Source organism: Silurus meridionalis, chromosome 23 (assembly GCF_014805685.1).
Source record: "Silurus meridionalis isolate SWU-2019-XX chromosome 23, ASM1480568v1, whole genome shotgun sequence".
NCBI lineage: Eukaryota > Metazoa > Chordata > Actinopteri > Siluriformes > Siluridae > Silurus > Silurus meridionalis.
In genome coordinates, this window is record NC_060906.1 from 13,260,769 (window position 1) to 13,286,720 (window position 25,952).

Sequence of the window (25,952 nt, forward strand, 5' to 3'; positions counted from 1 at the left end):
GTTTTCACAGATATTCTTGTATTGCAACTTCAGCAATAAAAATGTAAATGTTTCTAAAAATAAAACAAACTACTTGTTCATTTAAGAGACCCGTCATATTATCTCTTGTGTATTTGGTGTTGCGTTATAATAAATAAAAAGTACTTTTTTTATCTGATTAATAGATGGAATAATCGTTAGAATACTCGTTTACTAAAATAATCGAAAGCTACAGCCCTAAAAGGCACACTCCAAAATCTAGAGTCGAGGTTATTATAAAACCAAAAAGGACTAAATCTGGAATGGGATGTTCAACAAACACATATGGATTTAATGGTGACGTGTGCACATCTGTAATCTGTACTTGCCCTGAGGTCATGGCTTTAAACCAGAATATGCATTTAGATTTTTATCCTGTTTAATAATCATTTCATGTCATTACAAAATTGCATTTCCATTTAAGTAAAACAGCGGTCAAAGAACCATAAATTCATAAACATACTCTGCATGTGGATCAGGTGTATACTAAAACAATAAAAACAACAACAACAAAACCCTGTGGGTTAGTGTAAATCTGAAAGGTTTAGTCCGTCACACTGATTTAAAACGACTGTAGGTTTGATGTGGAGTTGATTTGTTCTCACGCCCTCAGGTTCAGTGTACTATTCGGTGATGTGTGCTGCTGATGCCGTTCTCTGCTCAGGAGATCGGCAGTTACAGCCAGCGTGTTCTACAGCACGACGCTCTGTGGGTTGCTCAGCGATTTGGGACGTAATCATCGATTGTCTCCGAGTGTGAAAGCAGGAGCACGCAGTGTCCGCTCCTCTCAGCCTGCAGGCTCTAAACGCGCATTTCAGACACTTTCAGAGAAGATTACACGATGGAGTTTAAACACGTGGAGACGGTGCGGGAATTTACCGACTCGGGACAATGCGGTAGAGTAAAAGTGTGCTCGTGTAAAATAACATGGGGGAACACTCTTCAGGTAACGCGCTTGAGCTTCTTAACAGCAGCATTACATAACGTATGTGAACGCTCTACTGATTGGTGACTTTTGTGGAAAATAATAGTGTAAAATCTGTTTGGTATTGTTTCCTTGTTTGCAATTGCAGTGATTAAGTGCTTACCTTCAATATTTCACCATCCCATCCCACACTGCACACAAAGCTGTAAATGAAGGCTTTTGGGTGTTTTTTTTTCTTCCAGGTGTTAGGTTTGTTATTAGTAGACTATCTTGTATATTGTCTATGTCTGCTATATTGTTATGAACACAGAAATTATACAGTCATAAATATATACATGGTTTAGTCATTCCAATGAACTTAGATAACCTGAATAGATCAGACTATTTTTATTATTTTAGCCGAGAATACATTTGTTCCCGGGCTGTAGGTTCCCCGGTGATGCTGCACCGCTTACTCTCATGTGGGAGTTTTATGCTGATGGATTAATGCAATTATGTTCACATGGCTGCATGTTACATAAGCAGGTGTAAAGTCCCAAAAAGTGACAGGAAATGTCTAACAGGAACCTCCACTTCTGTTTTTTCTGTCATTAGAATTTCTAGATAATCCCCAAGCCCTGTTCATTACAGTAAAAAAAAAGTAATATAGGCACCGTAAAGGCATTGTTTTTGATAGATTTTAAATTTATGTTCTGTCTAGTTTAGAGACAGGGCTGGAGAATAAAAAACAAAACAAATCTGAACAGTTGTAACATAAAAAAAAAAGCAAGCAGAGAGAAGAACCAAGCACAATATTGCTTTTCTTTCTCTGTAAATTATGTGATGTGAAATTTGGTTATGAGCTGATAGATTTTAAATTTATGTTCTGTCTAGTTTAGAGACAGGGCTGGAGAATAAAAACAAAAGCCCCACTCTTTCCAACATCAACAAACACTGTCCTCCTTCCACTACATGTAGTTTTCCTTTAGGTTTGTCTTGGAAGGTCTTTTAGGCGTAAATGTGTACTCTTTCAATGTATGTTACCATTTGAATGGTTTTATTTGAGGTCGAACCATTTTGATTACAGCCTTCACATTTATACACTCTCTGACTCTCATGGAAATACGTCAGACTTGATTTATATGGTGTGAGGTGAGATGCACTACTGGCCCACCTGGCCCAAGGACAGCCAAGTTCTGGTATTGTAATAACGATTACAGATGCTACAGAGGAGAACATTATTATTTATTAATTTTTTATTGAATTAGATTTTTTTATGTATAGTCTGGCCTAGAGGATACATTATTAAATGGTCTGTATTTAATTTTGTTATAATGTTCTTTATTAGGATCGTCTCATACAATGTGGCTCAGAGTCGATGTTAAAAGACCACTGAAATCTAAACGGTTCAGCTGAATGTCACATCTGATTTATTGCACTCAGCTTTTATTTTTGTAGCTAAAACAGTGTCACTTGAACTGAGAAATATACATGATTTCATGCACCCATAACATAATCTGACTAATCTGAGTGACCAGTCTTCCCATTCTGCTTCTGATTAGCTGAAGTATGCGTGATCGAATTCACTTGTCAGTTCCAGTTAGGAAAGTCCCATGAGGAAGCTGCGATGGCTTTTTAGGAAATGATTTAAATACTCTGTGTATGTTCAATGAAAAAAGGACTTTAAGGAGAGTTATTGTAAAGAGCAGGCCAGCATGCAGGTCTAACAGGATCAAAGTAGCTGTAAAATGAGCTTGTTGAATGGCAAACAAAAGGATAGAAGATAAAGGGAAATTTATTCGAGGAATTTACTGGCACTGTAATTGGGTGTGCATTGACGACTGTGTCTGACAGAAACAACATCCTGATACAGAATTTTGTTGTAACTATCCATGAAGAAAGTATGTTTTTTTTGCATTTTTCCCCAACTTTTTTTATATGGCAGCTAAAGTAAACATCTATCAGACCTTGATACCAGAGATGGGAAAAGTACACACATCATTCACTCAAGCAGAAGTTAAAAGACTCTGGTAAATGTTTTAGTACTATATTAAAATGTTGGTATCTAATGAATGTATTCAGGCTGAACATCCACCATATAGAACACAAGCAGAGAAAAAATGATGGTGATCAGGAATGTTTACATCACTGACTCCCTCTGTCTCATCCACATTAACCCCATACTTCTTGTTGCCCTTTGCCCTGCTTAATGTTATGTTCTTAAACTAACCTGCACCTGTGGTGTGTGAGAGCCAGGAAATGATGTACCAGTGGTGGATTCAAAAAGCCCGCAATGACAAGAAATGGGTTGGTGGGCAGAAAACGGTGCAATGAAAAGAAAAAAATATTAATCATGTCACCAAATAGATTAAAACTAAAGTAACGAGTCTGGGTTTCAAATGTAAGAAGTAAAAAGCACAGATGTTTGTGTTAAAAAACGTAATGAGGGAAAGTAAAAAGTTGTTCGAAGAAATAAATAGTGAAGTATTGATACCAGAAAAATCTACTTAAGTACAGTATCGAAGTATTGGTACTTTGTTACTTCCCACCTCTGCCTGATACCTTTTTGTTGTTGGAAATGCTTTTGCAACAATTTTCTAGTGTGTAAAGCAGAGACTGCTACCTCAGCATAAATCATAGTCTATGGTGGCAATTTTGTGCTCTGCGCATTATGTTATGTTTTTTTCTTTTCTGCATGGCAGTTCTGCTCCGCTGCCATGACGACAGCATGGCAACAGGCAGCGTGATAGACGCCTCACTCTTATCAGTCAGAATGCCAGGTGACAGATTAGTGAGGCCTGTTCTGTGTCTTCTCAAACAGACCAGTTTGCTGTGAGTCACATGAACACAGAGCTATTTCTCTCTCACATGGGCTCAGTCTTCATTGGCATCAAAACTGTGCCACAGATTTCCAGATGTTTATGATTTGTTTCCTCAAACCTGCTGCATGAAGAACTTAACTGATGAGTTGATAGAGGACTGTTAAATAAGATGGAGATCTGATGTGGCCCTTCAGGTTTTCACATCTGTAGGTCACTTCACACCCTGTTCTCAGTTCACTAAGCAATGCTGAGAGCACTCTTCCCATTTCTTCCTTCCTCTCACTCTGCATAGTACATCATTTGGTCTGTTTCTTCCCAGCCCCCCTCCTAAACAAGGCGTTTTCAATCACACGATTGGCTGTTATTGCGTTTGGTCACTAAGTGGGGCTGTTCGTACTTTTATGATTAGTGCGTACTACTCATCTACTTAATGGAGTGCTTTTGTTTCGCTTTCTATCAAAACTGACCTGCTAACTGACCTCTCCTGTCCCACCGCCCTCATCTGTTTCTCCTCCTCCATCTCTGCCCCTTGTCCCTCCCTCTCTGCAGGTGGCAAACCCTCGCGTGGAGCTCACTCTCTCTGAGTTGCAGGAGATGGCTACACGGCAACAGCAGCAGATCGAGGCCCAACAGCAGATTCTTGTCGCTAAGGTAACCCTCTCTTCTTTGAATCTCTGTGGGTTGTGAGCTTCAATCCGGAGATGAGTCGTGGACGCTGCATGTCGTGGATTCAGTGCTTTTTTGAACAATGTTTAAGGCAAAATTATGATGTTTTTCAGGATTTGACTGTTAAGATTCCAGGCATTAATATATACCATCTGGTTCGATTTACAGTGGAGTTTAGCTGAAGTGGGATCTGTTTCTGGTTTATTAGACTTGCATAGGTAGACTTTCACTGATTTAGGGAAATATTTAGGGTCTTTCTCTCTATAATTAGCAGTTTATCGGGTATTCTCAAAGTGATTATCCTCTACTTCAGGTGAAGCTTGAACAGAAGAAAGCTTTTGTATAGGGAATGTATTTTGAGTATGTGAGCTCATCTGCAGGATTTCATTACCCCTCTTAGTGGTTGTTGACAACAGCGAGTGCAGAGGTGATGAGCTCATCTCTGTTTACTGCTGCGGTGATGGTTAGTGGCAAAAAAAACCAAACTGCAGAATAGCACAGGAGACCAATCCGAGACCACACAATGCCAGTAATGCAACAGCAAACATGGTCAGTAATGCCCAGTATCCAACAGCAGGAATTTCTCACTGGCTCAAGCCAAATAGCTTCTAAGGATCGTGTGTACTCATGCGGAGCAAAGACACGAGAGTGGAATCCAGTGCTGCTTGAAGGGTGACATTCAGTTTTCTTCTAGTTGAATTTCTCAGAAGATAAAAGCAAAGTCGGTTTCCGATCCGTTGTTGAAGCAGCTGCAGTTTGAGAGTGACTGTTTTCCAGAGAGGGATAATAAAGCTTCGGATGTAGTCAGTTGGTAGAAGGGCTCTGAAGATAGCATGCTGGCAGACACTAGAAGGCCACCACTGCCTGTGCTATATTTAGCTGTCACTCTCTGCAATGTGGCACAATTCTCAAGCGGAGGGCCACTACTAATCACCCCCCCCATTCTCATGCCACAATGATTTAATAACAGTTAGAAATAAGTGCAGTTTGTCCCTCGATTCCTATTCTGACCTACATTATTACAATATAAAGAAAGTGGTAGAACAGTAGATAAGATTTGGGACTTCTAATCAGAAGGTCAGGGGTATAAATCCCAGCACCACTTAGACCCTTAACCATCAATTGCTCAGCTGTATAAGTGAGATAACTGTAAGTCGCTCTGGATTTGGGCTTGAATGCAAATGTAATGTAAATACACTATAGTTACCAGCCTCTGGTAGTGCGGGCACATTAGTATTAAACACTTTCGTTATAATCAGAAATACCTGCGCTGTTGTACAGAAAAAGGGTACACACCTTCAGACCAGATTTGAGCATTGAACCATGTGAATGAAGTCATCCATGTAATGTAAAATGAGAGCCCAGTGTCTCTTTAAATGACTAAAGCTGACCTGTTTGTCGTGTTTGTGTAGGAGCAGCGCCTGCGGTATCTGAAGCAGCAGGAGCGGAGGCAGCAACAGGCCGTATCCGAGACAGAGAAGCTGCAGAGGCTGAAAGAAAGAGTGGAAAGCCAAGAAGCCAAACTCAAAAAGATTCATGCCATGAGGGGCCAAGTTGATTACAGCAAAGTCGTCAATGGCAACCTGTGTATGTATTTTCATCAAAAGCGCGTTTTTATTTTTCGCAGAAAAGAACCAAGTATATTTGGATAGATATTTAGATAGACATCAGGGAATGCCAGTAGATATGACAAAAGTTTCTATATTCTGTATTCTTTTGATTTGTCACCTGAATATGCGTTGGATTTTTTTAATGCCTACTGTAGATCCATGATGTCTAATCTTGCACGTTTTCTTCTCACTAATGTGACCCAGGCAGAGTTTAGAAGAATAAGCGTAAGCAGAATGAGTAGATTGTAAAACATTTTTAATGTTAAGACACAAAGATTGATATGTAGTTCGTCATTGCCGCAGACTCCCTACAATTTGCTGATCCGGCGATAAGTGATCAGCAAATATCATAATCAAATCTTCTATGCGGTTTAATTACTTTTCCCTGCTCCCCTTTCAGCTAAGTGTATTATTTGTGTCAGTTGACTATATTAAATCACTTAGTTTATTAAATCATCTTCATCCCTAATCACATGTGACAGTCTCTAGGAAGGTCTAATGAAGAACATTTCAGTTGTCTTGTCTTTGCTGCATAATTTTGGACCCTGGATTCTGTAACCTAGCAACTGGTACAAAATAGAACATCATTGGCATGTATGCAAGAAGTTATTAACTGCTGAAATCAAAGTTTGTTCGTATGCGTGTTTATGTTGTTTTGCGTTTCATCTCCGTAGCTGCCGAGATCGAGCACATCAGCGGACTGTTCCAGGAGAAGCAGGCAGAGCTTCAAGCAGCCGTGCTCAGGGTAGACCAGCTGAGTCAGCAGCTGGAAGAGTTGCGCAGAGGCAGACTCAACGGCCTGCAGGGTCTCGGGGGTCATGTCACCGGCACTGCTGCACTGGAGCTCCGCAAGCTTTACCAAGAGCTACAGGTTTGCACGTGCACCAACATTAGGGGTTGTACAAACCAAACAATTTTAGGATACGTTACTGTTTTTGGTGCCATGTCCGATTATGAGGCTTTTCTCTTGTATTTGTCGTGGTCTGCACAGTTAACAGATGTTTAATTGTGTGTACATTTCAGATCCGTAACAAGCTAAACCAAGAGCAGAACAGTAAACTGCAGCAGCAGAAAGAGCTGTTGAACAAGCGCAATATGGAGGTGACGCTAATGGACAAGCGCATCGGCGAGCTCCGTGAACGTCTCTATAAGAAAAAAGCTGAGGCACGTCAAAAAGAAAACTTGCCTGTAAGGCTAGGGGTTCACCTCGCACACAGACATAAGCATGCACTAAAAGTCAGTTCGGACACAGCTGGAATGCAAAAAAAAGACAAAAAGCAATGTGTTTTTCACCATTGTGCTTTTTTTTTTTAGATTGGCTCATATACTGATTTGGGATTGTAATATTTTTTTCAAAATTCCCTATTCTTCCTCAATCTCTATATTTTGCCTGTCATTTTGTACAGCTGAACAATGCAAGTGGACCTCCATCACCTCAGCCAAATGCAGGCACTGCAGGTCGTGTGGCAGCTGTAGGGCCCTATATCCAAGTCCCAGTGCCATCACGCACAGAGAACAACTACATGGTTCCACCAGATCCTCTCAAACCTCAGGCACTGGGTATGAACACTCCAGCCAACCATGCTCGATCTAAATCAGGTCAGTCATTACATAACCTTGTTCTACCATCTCAAACTGAGACCATGTATTTGGGGATGTTTCTTTGTATCTCAACAAATAATTTCTGTATTTCCTGTCATTTTGTATCTGGCCTTATAGACCATGTAAACTAGTGGTCCCCAACCTTTTTTTGCGCCACGGACCGGTTTAATGTCAGACAATATTTTTCCCGGATATAAATACAACAAAATAAAATGATACGACCGGCATGAAAACTGTTATTGAATCCACTGTTTTGTTTTTTGTTCCTTTTGCTAGCTTGGGGGTTTCAGTTTAGCGGTAATGTATTATGTGTTAGCGGCCGGAGCAGCCCCTTTAGGGAAGTAGTGGACGGAGGTAGGATATGTGACCGAGGGATCATGACATGCATCAAGAGTCATAGACAGATGTGGAGAGAATCCAGTAATTTTCCAAAATATAACATAGTTCAGAATCAGATAATAAATAAAACGGAAATAATGTAAGTTATGTATTCTTTCTGTGCGGCCCGGTACCAATTGACCCACGGACCGGTGCCAGTCTGCGGCCCAGGGTTTGGGGACCACTGATGTAAATGATTGTATAACTCAAAAATGCAAGTAATTCCATTAAGAAAAGACGTGCATTTGATTATATTGTATATTTGTGATACTCCCGCTATCCAGATTAGCTATCTTAAGCAAGAAATGGAGGGAGACTACATATAATTAAGTCAGTAAACCTGTAGACCATGACATGTCTCATTTCTCCGTTCTCTGTGTCTTTTCACACATCAGTTACTGTTCCATTTCTTTCTTACTTTCTTTTCTTCTATAACTTCTTATGTATTCTCTCTGTTGTGCCTGATCTTTCTGTGTGTGTCTCTTTCTCCTTTCTTTGCTCTACCTGTCTGTCCCTTGCTGTTGAACTTTGTGTGTGTGCTTGGGGGGTTGATCAGATGGCGTGAGAAAGCCACATGGCCCGTGGAAGGTCTCTGATTTAGACATCATTGTGGACCCGTTCCCTCCATCTCCTCCGGAGTCTGGCCCGGGCCCCGGGGTCTCTGGCACCTCCTGCTCCACAGAGGGGTCAGACGGAGTCTCTTGTGAGTGGGAAGGTGGCTGAAGGAGAGCTGGAGGGCTGGCCTCTGAACCTTATTCAGAGTACTGGACAGGATCGCAATATTCTTTTACACCAATGAGACTTTTTATTTTATTTAACCAGGACAAATTATAAATGCTGTAATGACCAGGTTTTCAATACAGTTCCATTGTAAATCGCTGTCACAAGCACAGCTATAGCCCGATTATTACAGAAAATGGAGAGCACTCATTCCATTTTTTTAGCTTTAGCTTTTTGCATACAGCAAGCCATTCTTAAATATCAAATAGCTAAACACAATGGCTGTATTTGTTTGCTTGGTGGCTAATTCCAGTGCATGAGATGAAGTTTTATTTTTGTGAAAAGGCGCATCAAACTTGGCGGATTTGCCATAAAGCGCACTGCTGATCCTGTGTGTGATTGTGTGGTGGCTGTGTGTGCCCATGAAATGTCTGTGACATCTATAACTTGTGTGTGGGTGTATTTGTGTGTGCATCCCTTGCTTGTGTGAAACTCTACGCTGATAAGGTTCACAGGGTCCTCTATACCACCTGATCAATAAACCACTAAACTCGGTTTAGCACTACAAAAGCTTTGATGTAATATTCATAACATGTACATGACACACACACACAATACATGGCAGAAAAAATCTATCTAAAATTATTAGATACAAGTGAAAATATTTTATAGTGTCTTCAAGAGCATTTGGACTGCAGTATATTTTATGCCTTGGAAATGCCTTTTTTAATCTATTTGATATATTTCTTTATTTCAAGGCAGTAAATATTGTTGGTCTGTCAAGTGACCGATTGCTTGAATTTAAAAATATCTTTTTCAAATTCTTATTGGTTTGCTTATACACACTGCCATGTAATCTCTACTACCATATAAAGCTTATTATCAAATGCAATCACCTCCACTTGCATTTTCAACTAATTTACCATGACTACGTACTGGTACATAGAATAATAGCAGCACTAATAAGTGAGGAGACGCCACATTTTTATTCTTATGCTGTTTTTCTCTTCTGTGTTTGAAGCTAATGATGCAGGGTGGCCCACCCTCACCAAGGGCAGTGCATCTCTGAAGCCTCCAGACTGGAAAGAATCAGTAGGAGACATTCCCAGCAAAACAGCGTCCCCTGCTGGCACCCCGTCAGACAAGGTTTGATTTCTTAAGTCAATTCATCTGTCTCTATTAAAGGAATATTTATGCTTGTTTACCTGATCTCTGCCCACCTGTCATCTCTTTTATGGGCAGTTATCATTGAGGAGAATGTAATCATATTTACCTCTACTGAGAATAAACAACATTTACTTAAAACGTATCTATAATAAAACGCTAACAGCAGTCAGATCAACAAATGATTAAGATCCATGACTGTAGCACTGATTTAAAACAGCAGCCCATGCTCTTTTAAGATAAACAGATTATTTATTTTTTTGTCTGTTCAAATCAGTTCTAATGTTTTTTGTTTTGTTGTTGTTGTTGTTTCTTTGGATTAACTAAATGCCTGTAGTTGTAAATGTGTGTATGTATGTGTGCATGGTGTGCTAAAATAGACCGCATATTTTCCAGGTTGAATTCTCTAGATGAAATTCTGAACCCACTTCAGCTCTAATAGGGATAAAGTAGTTATCCCAAGTGAGGTTGCAGTCAGACTGAAAAACACTGGGATTTTTGTTTATCCTTTTCTCATGTAACACTTGATTGTTGTTGCTTTGTCTACAATGTTTATATATAGACAACAACTAAGACAATTTTATTTTTCACATTTTTCTTTTGCGGGTTCAGGACATGAGTAAACTCGGCCCAGCTCCACCCCCTCCCTGTAAGCCCCAGCCTCCTCCATACGGGACTCACACCAGAGCCCACACACTTTCGTCTCTCAATTCTGGCTCCACTGCCTCGCTGGACCGGCGCAAGGATATGCCACTATGTCCTGTCCCAACCCACTTGAACAACCTCCCTAACCCCAATGCTCCACCCCCACCTTCCTGGTCGCGTGGTGGCTCCTCCATGGGCTCCTCTTCACAGCAAATCCAGCAGCGCATCTCAGTCCCTCCCAGTCCCACGTTCCAGCCCACCTCTCCGCTTTTCCCACCAGGAGAGAGGTCTGACCCCCCACTGGCTGTGGCAGTGCGCCCATTTATCCCAGACAGGGGTTCTAGACCACAGTCACCTAGAAAAGGTCCAGCCACTATGAACTCAAGCTCAATTTATCACATGTATCTGCAGCAGGGGGTTCCCAAGAATTTCCCTCTTGGCAAGTCTTCTGTCAAAGCAGGTAGGAATTTTAGTTATTTATTTTTAGTTAATTTAGCTATTTGACAGATCTTGGCATTTTTACCTGAAGGTCTGATGTATGCACTTACATTTTAACTGTGGAAACTCTGTCTGCAGTGTATGGAAAGCCGGTCCTGCCATCAAGCTCTACTCCCACCTCTCCCCTTCCATTCCCGGGCTCTGGGTCTTTCCCTATGCTACCAGGCACTGTAGGCGATGTGGTAGACAACGATCTAGAAATTGAAGGCCAGACAGCAGGTTTCCCAGAATCCACTGCACCCAGCGTGGACCACATTCCTCGCCCGCTCAGTCCGACCAAGCTTACACCCATGGTGCACTCACCCATGCGTTTCCAGAGTGATGCCGAGCTTGAGGTCCTGCGCAGGAAGCTGGCCAATGCTCCAAGGCCGCTAAAGAAGCGCAGCTCCATCACAGAGCCTGAGGGACCCAGTGGGCCGAACATCCAGAAGCTCCTCTACCAGCGTTTTAACACGTTGGCTGGTGGAATTGAAGGAGGCATTGGAGGAGTGGGAGGAAGCAGTGGAGTCACCCCTTTCTACCAGCCTACAGGACCAACTGTGGGGGAGACACTGTCTGATGCAGATAATGGGAACGCGTCTTCAGCAGCGCCAGCTTTGACTCTCGTGTGTACAGTGGACGTGCCCTCGCAAGACGTACCCCAGAGTGATGCCAATGATAACCAGCCGGTGCAGCCAGCCAGTGAAACAGCAGTTCCAGCAGCAGCAGAGGAGTCCGAAGACGACAACAATAACATCCCAGCAGGACCCGCACCCACTTTACCTAGCCCTGTGCCTGAAGCTAGCTCCCCACAGGAGGCAGGAAGCTCACCAGTCACTCAAGCTATGGTGAGTCTCCAGGACATGTTTCAGAAGTGGCATTAACCCTGGGGGCGCCGTAAAGTATTTTCTAGTAAACAGAGCGAGTTTCTTGCATCTTGAATGTATAAACATTCAAATAGTAAAATAAATTAAAATCTTATGCACTTCTTTCTAGACACCAAACCATTTGAGTATGACAATTAGCCAAGAGTTATGATATTAGTTGTGTAGAAATATGTACACAAATCTAATGGTAACTATGCCATTAGATTTGTGTAAATTTTTCTCCACAACTGAAAGGTTGCCTGATAGCAGTTGTTTGCTTTTTGATATTTTGGTATGAAGATGCACAGCTAAGCTCAGTCTTAGCTACACCTACACTTCACTTTGGTCTTTATGGTCTCAGATGTCTCAACAATTGGGTCTCATGTTCTTTTTAGTGTATATGGTTTTATACTATTCTATATTAAAAAAATGTTTATATATATTTAAAATCTCTTTAGGAGAAGCGCACTAACCTGAAGAAACCTGACTCAGAAAGGACAGGCCATGGCTTCAGGGTGAAGTTCAATCCACTGGCCCTGCTGCTGGATGCCTCACTCGAGGGCGAGTTTGATTTGGTGCAGCGGATCATCTATGAGGTACATTTTCAAATGCCAATAGAGTCCATGCCTTACTGTCACAATCAGTCAGCGTTGCTTTCAAAAGTTTAAAACACTTGCTGCAATATGTTTGCGATCCTTTGGCACAGGTCTTGTTCTCTTTTGACAGCTCAGTCCTAAATGTTAAATTTAATGATGGATTGTTGACAGGTGGAGAACCCCAGCACACCGAACGATGAGGGCATCACGCCATTACACAACTCAGTGTGTGCCGGTCACCACCACATTGTCAAGTTCCTCCTTGACTTCGGAGTTAACGTCAACGCAGCAGATAGTGACGGCTGGTGAGTTAACTTCAGATTTCTTTACATACTGCATTTAATCCAAGCACCTATCTGAGTGCATGATGATTAAAGGCCTCCTTAAAGGGGCATGATAGCTATAAATGCTCTCTACTGAGCCATGAGAAATATATTCATAATATCTATATTTTTCTGTATTCCGTATCTTCTAATGTCATTTAAAGATCCGAATTTTGTAAAAGATCATGTAAATGTGTGTGTTTGATTAGGACGCCTGCACTGTGCCGCCTCCTGCAACAGTGTTCACCTCTGCAAGGTGCTGGTGGAATCCGGCGCCGCGATCTTCGCCAGCACCATAAGTGATGTGGAAACAGCGGCAGACAAGTGCGAGGAGATGGAGGAGGGTTATATCCAGTGCTCACAGTTCCTTTATGGTAAATGCCTTTTACCTTCTCATTCCCTCTCTCTTTATAGCAAGTATTTGTATTTCAAGGTCCCAGGAATCGTTAATCAATAATTGCCGTAAAGGGTACGACAGCATTGAACTCGGTATTGGTGATTTTCATGAATTATGAGTAACTGAGGATATTCAGATTTTTCCAGTCCACATGTACTTAGATTCACTCTATTCAAGGAATGGCATTACACTCTTCCCTGTCAATCACACTGACTTTAGCCAATCATAGGCATCATATATGTGGAAGAGGAGTTGCTCAACACACTCAGCTGTCCTGTGACTTCACTTTTTACTCAATTAGTAATAAATACTCAGTTTATTGATTTGATGGTTTGGTTTTTATGTCAGTAAAGTGCATTTGTCATAAAATCCTGCTTTGTGCTCTGTCTGCTAGGATTGGTATAAATATTGGGAATAAAGATGTTTAGTGAGACTATAAGGGATCTGTTTATTGTTAAGTAGTAATTGCACCTGACATTTGTTACATGTGCTTAGGGCACATCTTACAAAAAGACTTTTCTGCAAATAAGTCTGTTCAGCAACTTCAGCCACGGTTCCACGCCGTATTTTTTTTTTAGACAGACAGAAAGTTCTTGTGGAGCGTCCGCTAATCTGATTCGATTCATGTGTGCAGGTGTGCAGGAGAAGCTGGGAGTGATGAATAAGGGAGTTGTGTACGCTCTGTGGGACTATGAGGCTCAAAGTGCAGACGAGCTGCCGTTCCAGGAGGGAGATGCCATCACTATCCTGCGCAGGAAAGATGACACTGAGACAGAGTGGTGGTGGGCCAAACTTAATGACAAGGAAGGCTATGTACCTCGTAACCTGCTCGGGGTACGCAAGGTTTTCTCTCTGAACATGTTTTAAACCAGCTTTCGGTGTAAATGTTGTAAAACCTGCAGAAATGTATGTTTAGATTGTGTGATTGTTAATAATCTGTAAATTGTCTTAACCTACTGAGGTACATTTTTGTTTATTGTGAATATGGATATGATTTATTGAGTATTTGTTACAGACGCAGTTTGCAATTCCATGTTTTAAAGCTTTTATCTGTGTTTCTCTCTGCAGTTGTACCCTAGAATTAAACCACGTCAGAGGTCCCTGGCATAGCTGGCTACCCCTTTCCCCATCCAAATGACTGGACTGATGTCTGTGGGTGTAGGACCTCCACTATTTATCCCCCCAATCTTTGCTGATCTAGTTCTTACAAGGTTAAAGCTGCTAAACCATGCCTTCTTAATTAGGGGCACCACACACACACACACACACACACACACACAAATACACATATACAGGTTAAACAAAATGCCTCAGGTCCTAAAGTCTGCCCTATTACTCCAATATCTAGCATCTCCTCCTCACTTCCCTCCAGCCTGTAAGACTTGGTTTCTCTATGTATCATATTCTACACATTCTTCCACCTCTATCGAAGCACTACTTACTTGGGTTTATAGCTTTTGTTTTTAATCCTTGTTTCAGCTTGTGTCGCTCGCTATCTGAAGCTTTTCGATACTATTATTTTATGGACAGTATGCTGGCACACGGCTCCGTCAGAGCATGGCTGCTTTTGCTTCCAAAGCTTTCATTTAACATGGAAATCTTTAGAGTGAAAATAGGATTTGTTAGAATTGTGTATTTTACACCGCATTCATATGGATTAGGAACAAAAGAATGCGGTCCGAGCGAACGAATCGTAGCGATCGAGCAATGAAAGTGAAAAGAGACCAAAAAATAAAACGGTTACATGGGTTATATAAAAAAAGGAACATATCCTTTATGTATGATGTACAGTCACCGGGCCAATCAATTGCAAAATATCTGTTTTTTTGTAATATGTACGTTAAAGCGAGGGTCTTTGTATGTGTCGGATGCAGTGTTATCAGTATGAATGATCAGCTGCCACTCAGCTGTGAGTGAAGAGTGTGTGTGAGTTCAGTGCACACAGATGGGCTATTGAGATTTCTGAGCTGCACAGCACACAAGAATTACTTGAAAGATGACGAATGGGGTTACGAGTGAATGAATGATGGCGTGTGAGGGCAAGAAACCAAACTGGTGTTGCAGTACCATTAACAGTAAACCAGCAGTACAAATGAATAACAAACTTTGCTACGATTTTAGTAGAATGACGTTTTACCCAAAGGGCAAGGTTAGGAACCTTTAAAACATCTTTTAGTTTTTCTCCACGAGCAAATCAAGAGGTATAATCAGCATATGTATTTACATCGTTTTACACCGTATTATTTTTTTTAAAACCATTATTTAAATGACATTGTGCCACTCCATTTTCCCTCCCAGTTTCGAGGTTGATCTTTACGCCCTGCCTCTGAGGCGGTAATGAGCTTTAACGTAGAGTTCATCTGTAAATACTGTGATGAAGCTCTGAAATCGTTTGTGCCGTGTTCAGTACTCGCCTGTGCAGACTTCTCTATGACGTACCGAGACAAACACTCGCACCTTCTGTTCTCTACATGTGCACAAATAAACATATCCCAGTAAGACAAGATGTTGTTTTCTGTCTTTTGTTTTTTTGCAGCTTATTTGGTTTAACACCCTTCAGTCATGTCAGAATCACTTTTATAGAGATTTGGGCAAATAAAGAGAAAAACTCAGTAGTAAGGAACATAAGAGGAAGCTTTGGGATTATATGTTTAGGGAACTCCAGTTCAATATGTACTGGTTACTACTGTGTATGAGTCAGACAATATAACCAAAAAAATCAGGTATACATCGAGCAGGTTTAACGACAGGGTCTTTTGGCCTCTCATCATTACTCGTAAAATTAAATGCGGATTAAAGATAATGTAAAAATAAATGTACTTAGAAAAGACTTAAAAACAGACATTAAGCCAAAGTTTCAATCTATTTTCTATTCTTTAGTGGATTTTTTGCCCTATAATGGCCAAAATCCTAGCCGCGGCGTACGACAGTCGTAACACGATTTGGTCATAAGTAGAGTAGGCTATATGTACATTACTATGAAATTATGCCGGAAGCTGGTACGCACTGTCGTTCGCCGCGGCTAGCGATTGTGGTCGTAAGTTGCATAGGTCTTAAGTCGACGACTACCTGTAACAAATGGTGGTGGGGGATGCAGGTATTTACCGGCAAAGTTTTAATGTCGGCCACTAGAGAGCAGTATAACACTACCGATCTTGTAAAAGAGTTTGATTAGCAAACAAGAAAACAAATCAATAAATCACCTTATGTGTAATAGATTTTTTTAATGAGTTATAGTGAGTGCTTAACATTCCACAGGATAGCATTACATTTCTACACTTCTGCATTTTTTTTTTTTAATACTATGTGCACTAAAAAAAGATTTGAGGTGCTTCGACTGGAAACAGACAAGACAATCATTGGTCATTTGTGTGTCTATTGAATTATGTTCTGAAATCTATTTTCACCAGGACAATATACGGTACATTTAAATACATTTGTAAGACTGGTTAATAGCAGATAGTATGGTTTAGTTGATCAGTGACATAACAGTTAAATTACACTAATCACTGTTTTGTAGTGGCACAGAGTCCGGATCTTGTCTGCAGTGGAAAATTATACTAGTGTGAAACGTCTGAAGGGAAAGCGGGACTACAAATGGAAAATAGGTGACGGCGATGCTTAAAGCACTGGGGGGCCTTTAGAGGTACTACAGTATTGTATTTGAAATAGTCATGCTTGTCTCAATGGATTCATCTGGAGGACTGATTTTTCAGGTTCTACAGGGAAGAGACACCACAACCAATTCCATGGGCCAAAGAGACTTTATTTCAGGTGTTAAAGAGCCATCCTTCGAGACGCTGGAGGTACAAAATCCTTCGGACTGATGGAAGACTCGTCTAACTTTAGTGCCACTATCATGGGCAGAGTAAGCTCCTCGATGTGGTTAATATTACTGGTTTGGAGGGAAGGAGAGCTGCTGAAGGCAGGAGGTGGAGTCAATTTGGGATTATGGATGGGTTATAAAGCAGTGTTCACTTCTGCTCAGGCATCAGGTCATCAATTGGCTGGCCAGCTTCCAAATGCTTCTCCATTTCGACGAGAAGCTTGACACCATCAACCACCATCTGTACCAGCTCCACCTCAGAGAAACCCAGTCGGTCAGCATTGGAGATGTCAAAGATGCCACCCACTGCAGCAGTGTCTACTCCACCTAGACAGGAGAACAAGATTGATTGTAACCAGAGAACTATATGGTACAGATGTTTGGTTTAAATAAAATTTGCATAATGAATGCAGTGGACAAATTCACAAACAATTCATGTTAAAGTATATATTTAGTCAATGCCTAGCTACAGGTTGCATACTGAAACTGTATCTTGTACCTGTTCCACGTTTCTGGAGTCTCAGCTTCTTGAGGATCTCACCAAACTTCTCGTGTTTGCTCAAGTTTGGAAGTTTAACGTGGACACCGCCACGCAACCCTGTCCCAAGGTTAGAAGGGCAGGTGAGAATGTAGCCCAGGTGCTCGTTCCACATGAATTCATGGCCCTTCTCTTTAAAGAGGGATTCAATCTGCAAGAAACGTGCAACACCGTTTTTTTACGGTTTATTAAAGTATAATCCACATTTCAAATCCGAGTTTTTCAGTCGTTAGTCGCACTAACCTTTGTGAGTCCTGTGCAAAAACGAGTGAAGACCTCCTTCATGTTGCCACCTTTTTGCATGGAGATGACACGTAGGTGATCTTCCTCATTCACCCAAACCAGGAAGGTCTTGTCATCATTGTGCCTTGAAAAGAAAAAGGAAGTAATAGAATGACTTGTGTGTTCAGAAGTACGGCTCTCTCCAACCAATTCAGCCAGTCATTGATTATCTGTACTGCAACAATTAAGATGGGACCAATATTTGCAATTGTCCACAAAATTCTTTTGATGTAGGTTAGTTCAATGCCAAGGAAACACCACAAGGTTATTTACCAGATCCCCCTGGCATCGGGCCAGTCACGAGCCATCCCAGAGGCCAACAGCAATGGAGAAACTGGCTTGTCAAACAGGAAGTGATCATCAATCAGCTGCTGCTGCTCCTCCTCCGTCATGTTCTTCAGGGCATAGTATTTTCCTTTAAATTCACCATCGAGACTACCTAAACCTGTATGGTGACACAACAGAGTTCTAAAGTAAAATCTCCCATTTTTCATGTTTTTCTCATGAATAATCGGTCACAAAAGGCTCAAAAATAAATTTGGAAACCAACCTTCAACAGCCAGATTTTCAATGCCACGCCTCTCACCACGGCTGCAGTGAGGGGGCAGAGAGAAGCCACGAACACTCCTGCCGGTTCGTACTCTGGAGCTCAAGACATAGTTGGGATCAAGGTCATCTCCACCCTATAACAATGATGAAATGCTTTTACAGTCCAATATCAAGAGGCCAAAGAAATTAAACACAAGAGCATACCCAACCAGCACATACCTGAAGGTTGTCTGGATTCAAGTCGGTCTTGTGCTTGTCTGTGGGCTTGTAGCCTCCATGGCGGTCTTCAATGACTGGGTCCAGAAGATCTTTAAAGACCTCATATGTCTCCTCATCACCAGCAACACAGCCCACAGTCATGATGAATGGATGGCCTAGAATGAAGGAGGGGGGGGAATTGATAGAAAACATCTCAAGTCATGTCAAAACCTATAGAAAACATATTCACTCCATAACTATTTATGTGTACATCCACAGAACATCTGTGTTAAGTATTATGAAATGAAATTGTAGTAGTTAAGACTTTAGAAGGGAAAAACTATTGGGAATCTAATGGGTTGAATGTACTCTACATGGCCATACATTTCCTTAACTTGGCTGCATTTTTCTATCAAATTAGTCATTTGAGATACAGAACAAAATCCAAGAGAATCCAAAATGTGCTGTGATACGGTGTCACTGTCAGGTCAAACAGATTTCCTCTTCTGACACTGTAGTCAGTAGAAGGCTCCTCCAATAGACATTATAATAATGAACATAAGGTTCCACCAGACAGGTTGGCATGAGTTTCTTTTCCTGGTTCCTATAAAGGCTTCTTTCTTATACCATATCAGGGAGTTTCTCTTTGCCTCGCTATTATACATTGATATTTGATATTCGTAATCTCTGTGAAGCTGCTTTGGGACATTGTTAAAAGCGCTCTACTAAATAAGGTTGAACTCGAACCCTGTTCAAGCAGGTGATCAGTGTCTAATGAAGAGATGTCAAGGATGTGACCTTCAAAAATAAAAAAATAAAAAAAAGCAGAAAGACCTTACCTGGGTTATCCACCCCGGTTTGGATGACGTCATCCAATGTGAAGCCAGTGGGGGTTTCCTTGTCCCGCAGGTTTGCGTATATCTCCGGGGTGAGCACCTTGGCCATATGGTTGTTGTGCTGGCTGAGGTCGGGGTACTCCTGCTCGGCCGTGTAGTTCATCTTCATCTTGTTGTGGGTGTTGCCGAAAGGCATGGCTGCTCAGAGCTGAGGGGTCGAGAGAAAAAAACACCACCACCACCACAACACACGTTAAGACCAAACGGTGTGCCAGAGCATCCAAGGACGAAGTCTCCCTCCCTCCCCCCTCCTCCTCCTCATCCTCTCTCATCCGCATTCATTCTGACGTAACGGTATTAAAGCGCCCGTTTCCCGCAGCGGTGCAGGAATTTCAGCCCTCAGACCCGCAATTTAGCTGCGCCGCCTCATCATCATTATCATCATCATCATCATCATCATCATCATCATCATCAGTGTCGCCTTCAGTCTTTTCGCGTTGTGTCACATTTGCGCGTCATGTAGCCACAATGCAAATGTCATGGCATCTCCAAAAACCATCCATCGCACGAACATCACTCACGCTGATGGATGCAAAGACTTGCGCACAACACGAGGAACTGCGCAATATCAGCCCTAATTATTAAAAAAAAAAAACGCCAGACCTTGGAAGAAATCTCATAGAGGAACCGCAAGGTCGTCGCTGATGTTCTTCAGACCAGAAAGAGTTACAACCCTACGTCTGCATTGATGTCCTTCAGTAACAAAATAAACTATTATATCAGTGAAATTGCCATTGAGGAAATTTCCTAGGAACATGTTTTTATTCATACCAGCAACAATGGAGCCTTTTTTAAAATATATAATATACATATTAGGAATATGACCAATAACTTTAATGTTGACAGAAACATGGCAATCAGATGCAACAATACAGAGAAAAAATAAACATCTTACCTTCTATGCGTTTGGATAGGCAAAAAAAAACACTGAAAGTAGCTCTTCCTGTAGTCCACAAATAAAGCACAACGACGTTGATTATGGTCTCCAGAAAATAAGCGGCTTTGCCAGGTTTTATACGGCGCCGGAGCTTTGCTCTGATTGGCTGCTATTTGAGTCCATTCACTCTATTGGAGCTTGAGCACCAGCGTCCGGCGATGATCACGTGACCCCTTTTTTTTTCCTTGACAGCTCACCCTGGAGAAGACTGGCATGCCGGCGGGAATTGGTGGAATGAGACGCTGCTTCAGCCTCTCCAGGAGGGCAACAATGAAACACAAAAAGGAATATAGCTTTGGTGCATGTTTAAACACAAGTCACCAAATGACGTGTGTTGTGTTTGTGAATGCGAATATCTGCGCACAATCACGGTTACTTTCCTATAGGATTAATTTCAGCCCTACTCAGGATCACCCCTGTGGAAGGTTATCACAGGTTGTTGATGTACTTTTGTAGCCAGCTAGAAGTCTATATATTTTTATTGAATGATTTTTTCATACACCCTTCCTTGCAAACCCTATTTTTGTCTACACACATTCACACTTTCACAGCGTGAAAGCAATATGCCTAATAGTTGGCGAGATATTCTTTATCAAATGCTGCTAATTAAATTTTACCCATGGATCTTGTTTTGCCCTGGTTTACTTACATGTTGTTTTGTATGCTTTTAAATCTGAACATCTTGCTGATGACTTATTGACAATTATTCCATTCATACAACTCAGCAGCTATTAAATAGTGGTTAAGGGCCTTGTTAAAGGGCCCAGAATTTGGCTGGGATTTGATCTCAAAACCTTCAAATCCAAAGTCCAATGCATTAGCCACTAAGCTAAAACCTCTCCATACTTCTTCCGATGCTGCAAAGTAGAACTGTGAACCCCACTAATGTGTCCTAAACCTTAATGCACATCTTTGCTGTCAGAAGAGAAAATGTCGAATTCTTTCCCTACTTCGAATTGTTATACTTGCAACACTAATAAAACTATATTTTCCTCCTCCAATAAGATAGAAATAGAAATGAATCTTTATACAATCCTAATCTTATGCATCACTCATTAATCTGATCGGAAATCAATCAGCGGGTGAATTGCAGAACAAAAGCAGCATTATCCCGTCCTTTGCGCTTACGTCAGCTCTGTAACTCTACCTCTAGACGAATCAGTGGAGTAGACCTGCTCTATCTTAGCTTCATTAAGATTTTATGTGACTTCCCTCTTTGTGACATAGAAAGTGACATATATCAAGCCAAATTGGGTGGCGGTCAAGCAGCAAGTAACCAGGGCATATAGTATGACTCGGGTTTCTGTCTTTGTGGAGATTTTGTGCATGTTGTTCTCATGGGTTTCATCTGGTTTCATCCATCATCCTTAAACGTGACAATGGGCCAACTGCCTTCTATAGGTTGCGTTTGGATTTTAGTATGTGTAAATGATATATCTTTTACTTGTGCTTTGCTTCAACAGTCGCCAAATATTCATACCACTGCTCACTTTTGATAGAAATCTTCCCAGTTATTGTACCTCAGACCTACGCTGAGCATCTTAAGAACATACAGATTGCTTTAGTCCCCTTAGTGTGTCCTTGAACAGGAATACTGAAGGATTTCTGGGCTGAGGAAGACACAGACATATTTAGTGAAGGGGGAAGAAACGATTTATGATTTCTGACATTGAGAACATGACAGCAGAATAGAGAGAGCAGAACAATGTTTCAGCCTTGTCTGTGTAGACTTTTATTTGATGGACTGCTGTCGCTGGGGCAGTGAGCCATTTAAGCCTGGAGGTGTGTGTTCTGGAAAGCATTGAGCATTGAAAGCATTTTTTATACCACTGTAAAAAGACGGTCCTATTTTTATTCATATTTTTGTACATTAATTCTTGACTATGTATATAGGCCATTTGTAACTCTTAAAAATTTATTTTATTGTTAAAAGCACCATGGATTTTTTCAAGCTCTCTTCATGTCCTGTGCTTGCTTAGTATAGCAGTCCTCTGACTCAGCACCCTGCTCATTATTACTTTACAGCTGCAAGGAGCTTTAAAACCCCAGGGATAAGATGCTACTTTATGGTTCTGTGTGGCTTTTGTGATTTAGAAAAATGACACTATCTGCAGAATCACATGATCCCTGCATGTGTGCTCGTGAGATCATTTTAAAATTAGTGTGATGTGCTGACAGGCTGCAGCAAAACTAATTTTACTTTAAAATGTATTTTTTGCTGGGTACATGCACACTAGTGGAAAAGTAATGAAATTACTAACACGATTTTAGACTGAAGCCAAGAGGGAAAAAAGGTCCCATGGGCTCTTAACTCAAAAAAGGACATCTGTTCTCCGAAGCCATTAGCAGAGGCCTGAAGCAGCGTTCTTTCTCATTCTCCTTATGTAGGCAGCCATCTTGTCGATCTAACCTTGCAAGCAAAGCAAGTAGTGTCAGTCAGACAGTGAAACGGACAGGAGTAAGCACCAAAATCGCATTGCTTTTCAGCAGCCATTGTCTTTAAGCCTCACATCTCTGCAGTCATTTCACAGTCGATGATAAATCAGCTCTCCTGACAGTAAAAGTATGAAAAATGAATGGGTTATGTTGAGAACTGAAAATTGTTTAGATTGCTTGTGTGAAAAATGCACCATCGAAGTAAACAACACCTAAATAGATTTAAATCCAGTGAGATCAACCTCACAAGTTCCACAGCTTGCTTTACAAGAAACTGCTTTGTGATGCTAACAGTGTACTATTTTCATTACTTCAGATTACTTGTGTTCGTGCATGCAACACAAACTCCCAAAACAGGATTTGCTTTATATTTGCTGTACAAAAAATCTAGAATTCTAACTTTCCTTGTTTTCTTGTTGTCCCTCTGGGGATCCAGTTAAGTGGGTGTTTCTCTAACCTTTCACAATCTGAAGAACATGGGCAGAATGGCTGAACAGCTTTAGGGGTTGTGGATGTGGATGTGAATTCCACCACGGAGCCTAAAGAACTGCTTTTGAAACAGTTTGGAGTAAAAATAAACTCAAGGGTCTTAAAAACTGGAATTTTTAGTGAAGTGGTTGGGAGTGCAAATCTCAGAACCATCAATCTGTTATTGTTGGGTTCAAAACTCTTGCCAATCTAGTGCACTGCACACATTTAAAGTAATTTAAATGAAATCATGCATCAAATGAATGAATCATTATATGTATAGCTAGATCAGGTTGACAGAGTTAACATGAAGGGTAACCTACTCTATAATATATTCTTTAAATGTATTTACATTCAAAATGGTAGATAATGAGAGGTTAATTATGTGCCTTAGCGCTGCATACCGTAAATTCTATACTTTTCACTGTGGTAGTGTTAGTAAACTAATTTCAGAAAACAATGTGCTACTGAACACTTTGGTTGCCACAGTTGTCAAATCAGAAAAACTCAACATGTATTATGTATATTTTCTTAAGGTTCTTCTACAGCCAAATTTATTTCCTCAATTTCCATGTTCAAGGTTGTTGTGCAATGACAGATTGTCTGTCTATCCTGGAGAAACACATGTGCATGCTGTATAGGACTAAAAATCTGTCCAATTAAAGCTATTTCAAATTTACTATTGTCCGTCTACAGTTACCACAATTATGCTCTATTTTCTTTCAAACACTGTGCTTGATTTTTTTACTTCTAAGTGAGCAAATTGGTGCACTTGAAAGTGCCGTGTTGAAAGAATCATTTGAACAGGCTTGTTGTAAGTGTTCATTCATTCACTTACTCATTTTTAGTATCTACTACTACTACTTACCTTGGGCCAGCAATGGATCTTATGCCGTGAATACACACTAAATTGGATGTTAGTTTATTCCAAAGTACCAATTTAGTGCATCTAGAGAGCAATCCACATAACCTAGGTGAAAGGAAATCTGAGAACTCATGCAGACATAAGGGGGGATTATGCAAATTACAGAAAGTAACCTGAGCTCAAGATCTGACCAGGGAGCGCGAGACAGCAACACTATCCATTCTATTTCCTGTTGGCTGGTTATATAAAATGATAGACTTGTCTATTACACATCATGCACATGATTTCTGTTCCTCTCTGTCAGTGACGTCCCTGCTGTGAATGTAGAGCAGGTGTGTTTGGCAGGATTTTATCACATGCCAGCTGTCATCACACAGTGCCACCAGTCTCTTAATGATTATCATACCATTCCCCATGGCAACCACGCCAACCTCCGGCACTCGGTAATATGACAATGATGGGTTGCTCAGCAGTGATTGAGTAAAAATGGATCATTGATGTAAAAACGATGACAGTGGGTTCTATTATACTATGTGAAGGTTTTGTTATTCATAGAATTTATTTTTTTATTTGATTTTATTATATTCTTTGGATGTTTAAGATATCCTTACTTGTAATAATTAAAATAGGTTAGTAACATTCATAAAAACCAATTAATTAGGTAATTATTAGCCATTACTTGCCATACTATCATACTCTTATTTTTCTATATGCAATATATGTTCATGATATTGCCTGATTCTATTTCCTCATTTAATTTAATTTTATTTGGGGGTGATTATTTATCAACAGTAACAGCAGCACTACACTACAATCTCATGTTTGCCAGAATTTTAATACTAGTTATAGAGATTATGTACAGGCATAAACAACACCCGTGCTCTACATGTGTGTGAATTTATAGAGAGGCTTATCTTTGTGAGGAGGTGACAGTGAAGGTTGCATATAAAACAACCCACATTGTTTTGCAATTATCTCCTTTCGTCCAACTGACCTTCCTAAAATAACCCATGGGTAATAGCTGCATGGAACCGAATGACACAAAACTCTGCAAGCATCCTTTTTTACTCTCCACAGTCAAGCAGCTAACAATACATTTGAACCAATTAGTGTAACAGTCTGTAGAAAGGGGGAACCTCCAGTTTCAGAATCCTGCTAATCAAAAGCATCATATCAGCAGGCTTAAGTTAATGGCAGGATGAAACAGAACACGTCAGCAGTTTTAAAGGATGATTGTTTAACCGCACCGCATGCAAAAAAAAGCAACTACTACACAGAATTCATTGACACCTGAGGACTGACTCAGTGTAGAAAGATGCCAGGGATGTACAGTATATTGAAATGAGCTAAAAGGCACTGTCATTGAAATAAACAGTCTCAGCCTAATAAACGACCTTCATACTGTTTCTGACCGGTTGGACCCAGTAAACACCGGCTGCTTTGGCTTCTGTTCCTGGACATTGTAATTGGTAGGGCTGGCAACAGTAGCTGGCCTTTAATTTTTTACCAGTCAGATGAATTCAGGTCAGCGGCGCCTTTAATAAGAACTCAATTATCTTGAATAATAAATCCTACCTCATGTCCCTACAGCCAAGTTAGAGGACTTGATGGTGTGTGTAGACACAAAGAGTAGCCATACTCAGCTTGACTTTCTCAGCATTGTGCAGCATAGTTTTTTTGCTGGACTGATCTGGTCAGATGTTGTTAAATCCACAATGAAGAAATCCATAATTTATAGCCAGGTCCACAAATTCAATTGTCATTTTTAA

The 25,952-nt window shown here is 40.8% G+C and overlaps 2 protein-coding genes across 2 annotated transcripts in view; one reads left to right on the top strand and one right to left on the bottom strand.

Moving 5' to 3' along the window:
* The window catches only part of ppp1r13bb (protein phosphatase 1, regulatory subunit 13Bb), a 34,923-nt gene extending 19,231 nt beyond the window's left edge, over positions 1–15,692 (top strand). The window contains 15 exon segments of the mRNA XM_046836170.1: positions 4,294–4,395; positions 5,823–5,997; positions 6,695–6,891; positions 7,044–7,184; positions 7,427–7,619; positions 8,557–8,703; positions 9,742–9,866; positions 10,497–10,989; positions 11,106–11,854; positions 12,331–12,468; positions 12,640–12,773; positions 13,001–13,006; positions 13,008–13,165; positions 13,823–14,022; positions 14,257–15,692. Of these exon segments, the coding sequence (XP_046692126.1) occupies positions 4,294–4,395; positions 5,823–5,997; positions 6,695–6,891; positions 7,044–7,184; positions 7,427–7,619; positions 8,557–8,703; positions 9,742–9,866; positions 10,497–10,989; positions 11,106–11,854; positions 12,331–12,468; positions 12,640–12,773; positions 13,001–13,006; positions 13,008–13,165; positions 13,823–14,022; positions 14,257–14,298 (3,000 nt within the window). The 3' untranslated portion in view covers positions 14,299–15,692.
* Positions 15,693–16,392: 700 nt separating this feature from the next.
* Positions 16,393–20,525, bottom strand: ckbb (creatine kinase, brain b). Its single transcript, XM_046836809.1, has 8 exons — positions 20,373–20,525; positions 19,421–19,625; positions 18,603–18,757; positions 18,385–18,517; positions 18,108–18,279; positions 17,796–17,919; positions 17,514–17,703; positions 16,393–17,341 (listed from the first exon to the last, which is right to left on the bottom strand). Exons 2-8 carry the CDS (start codon positions 19,611–19,613, stop codon positions 17,163–17,165), a joined length of 1,146 nt encoding a protein of 381 aa, XP_046692765.1. The 5' UTR covers positions 19,614–19,625; positions 20,373–20,525; the 3' UTR covers positions 16,393–17,162.
* Between the last annotated feature and the right edge of the window lie 5,427 nt (positions 20,526–25,952).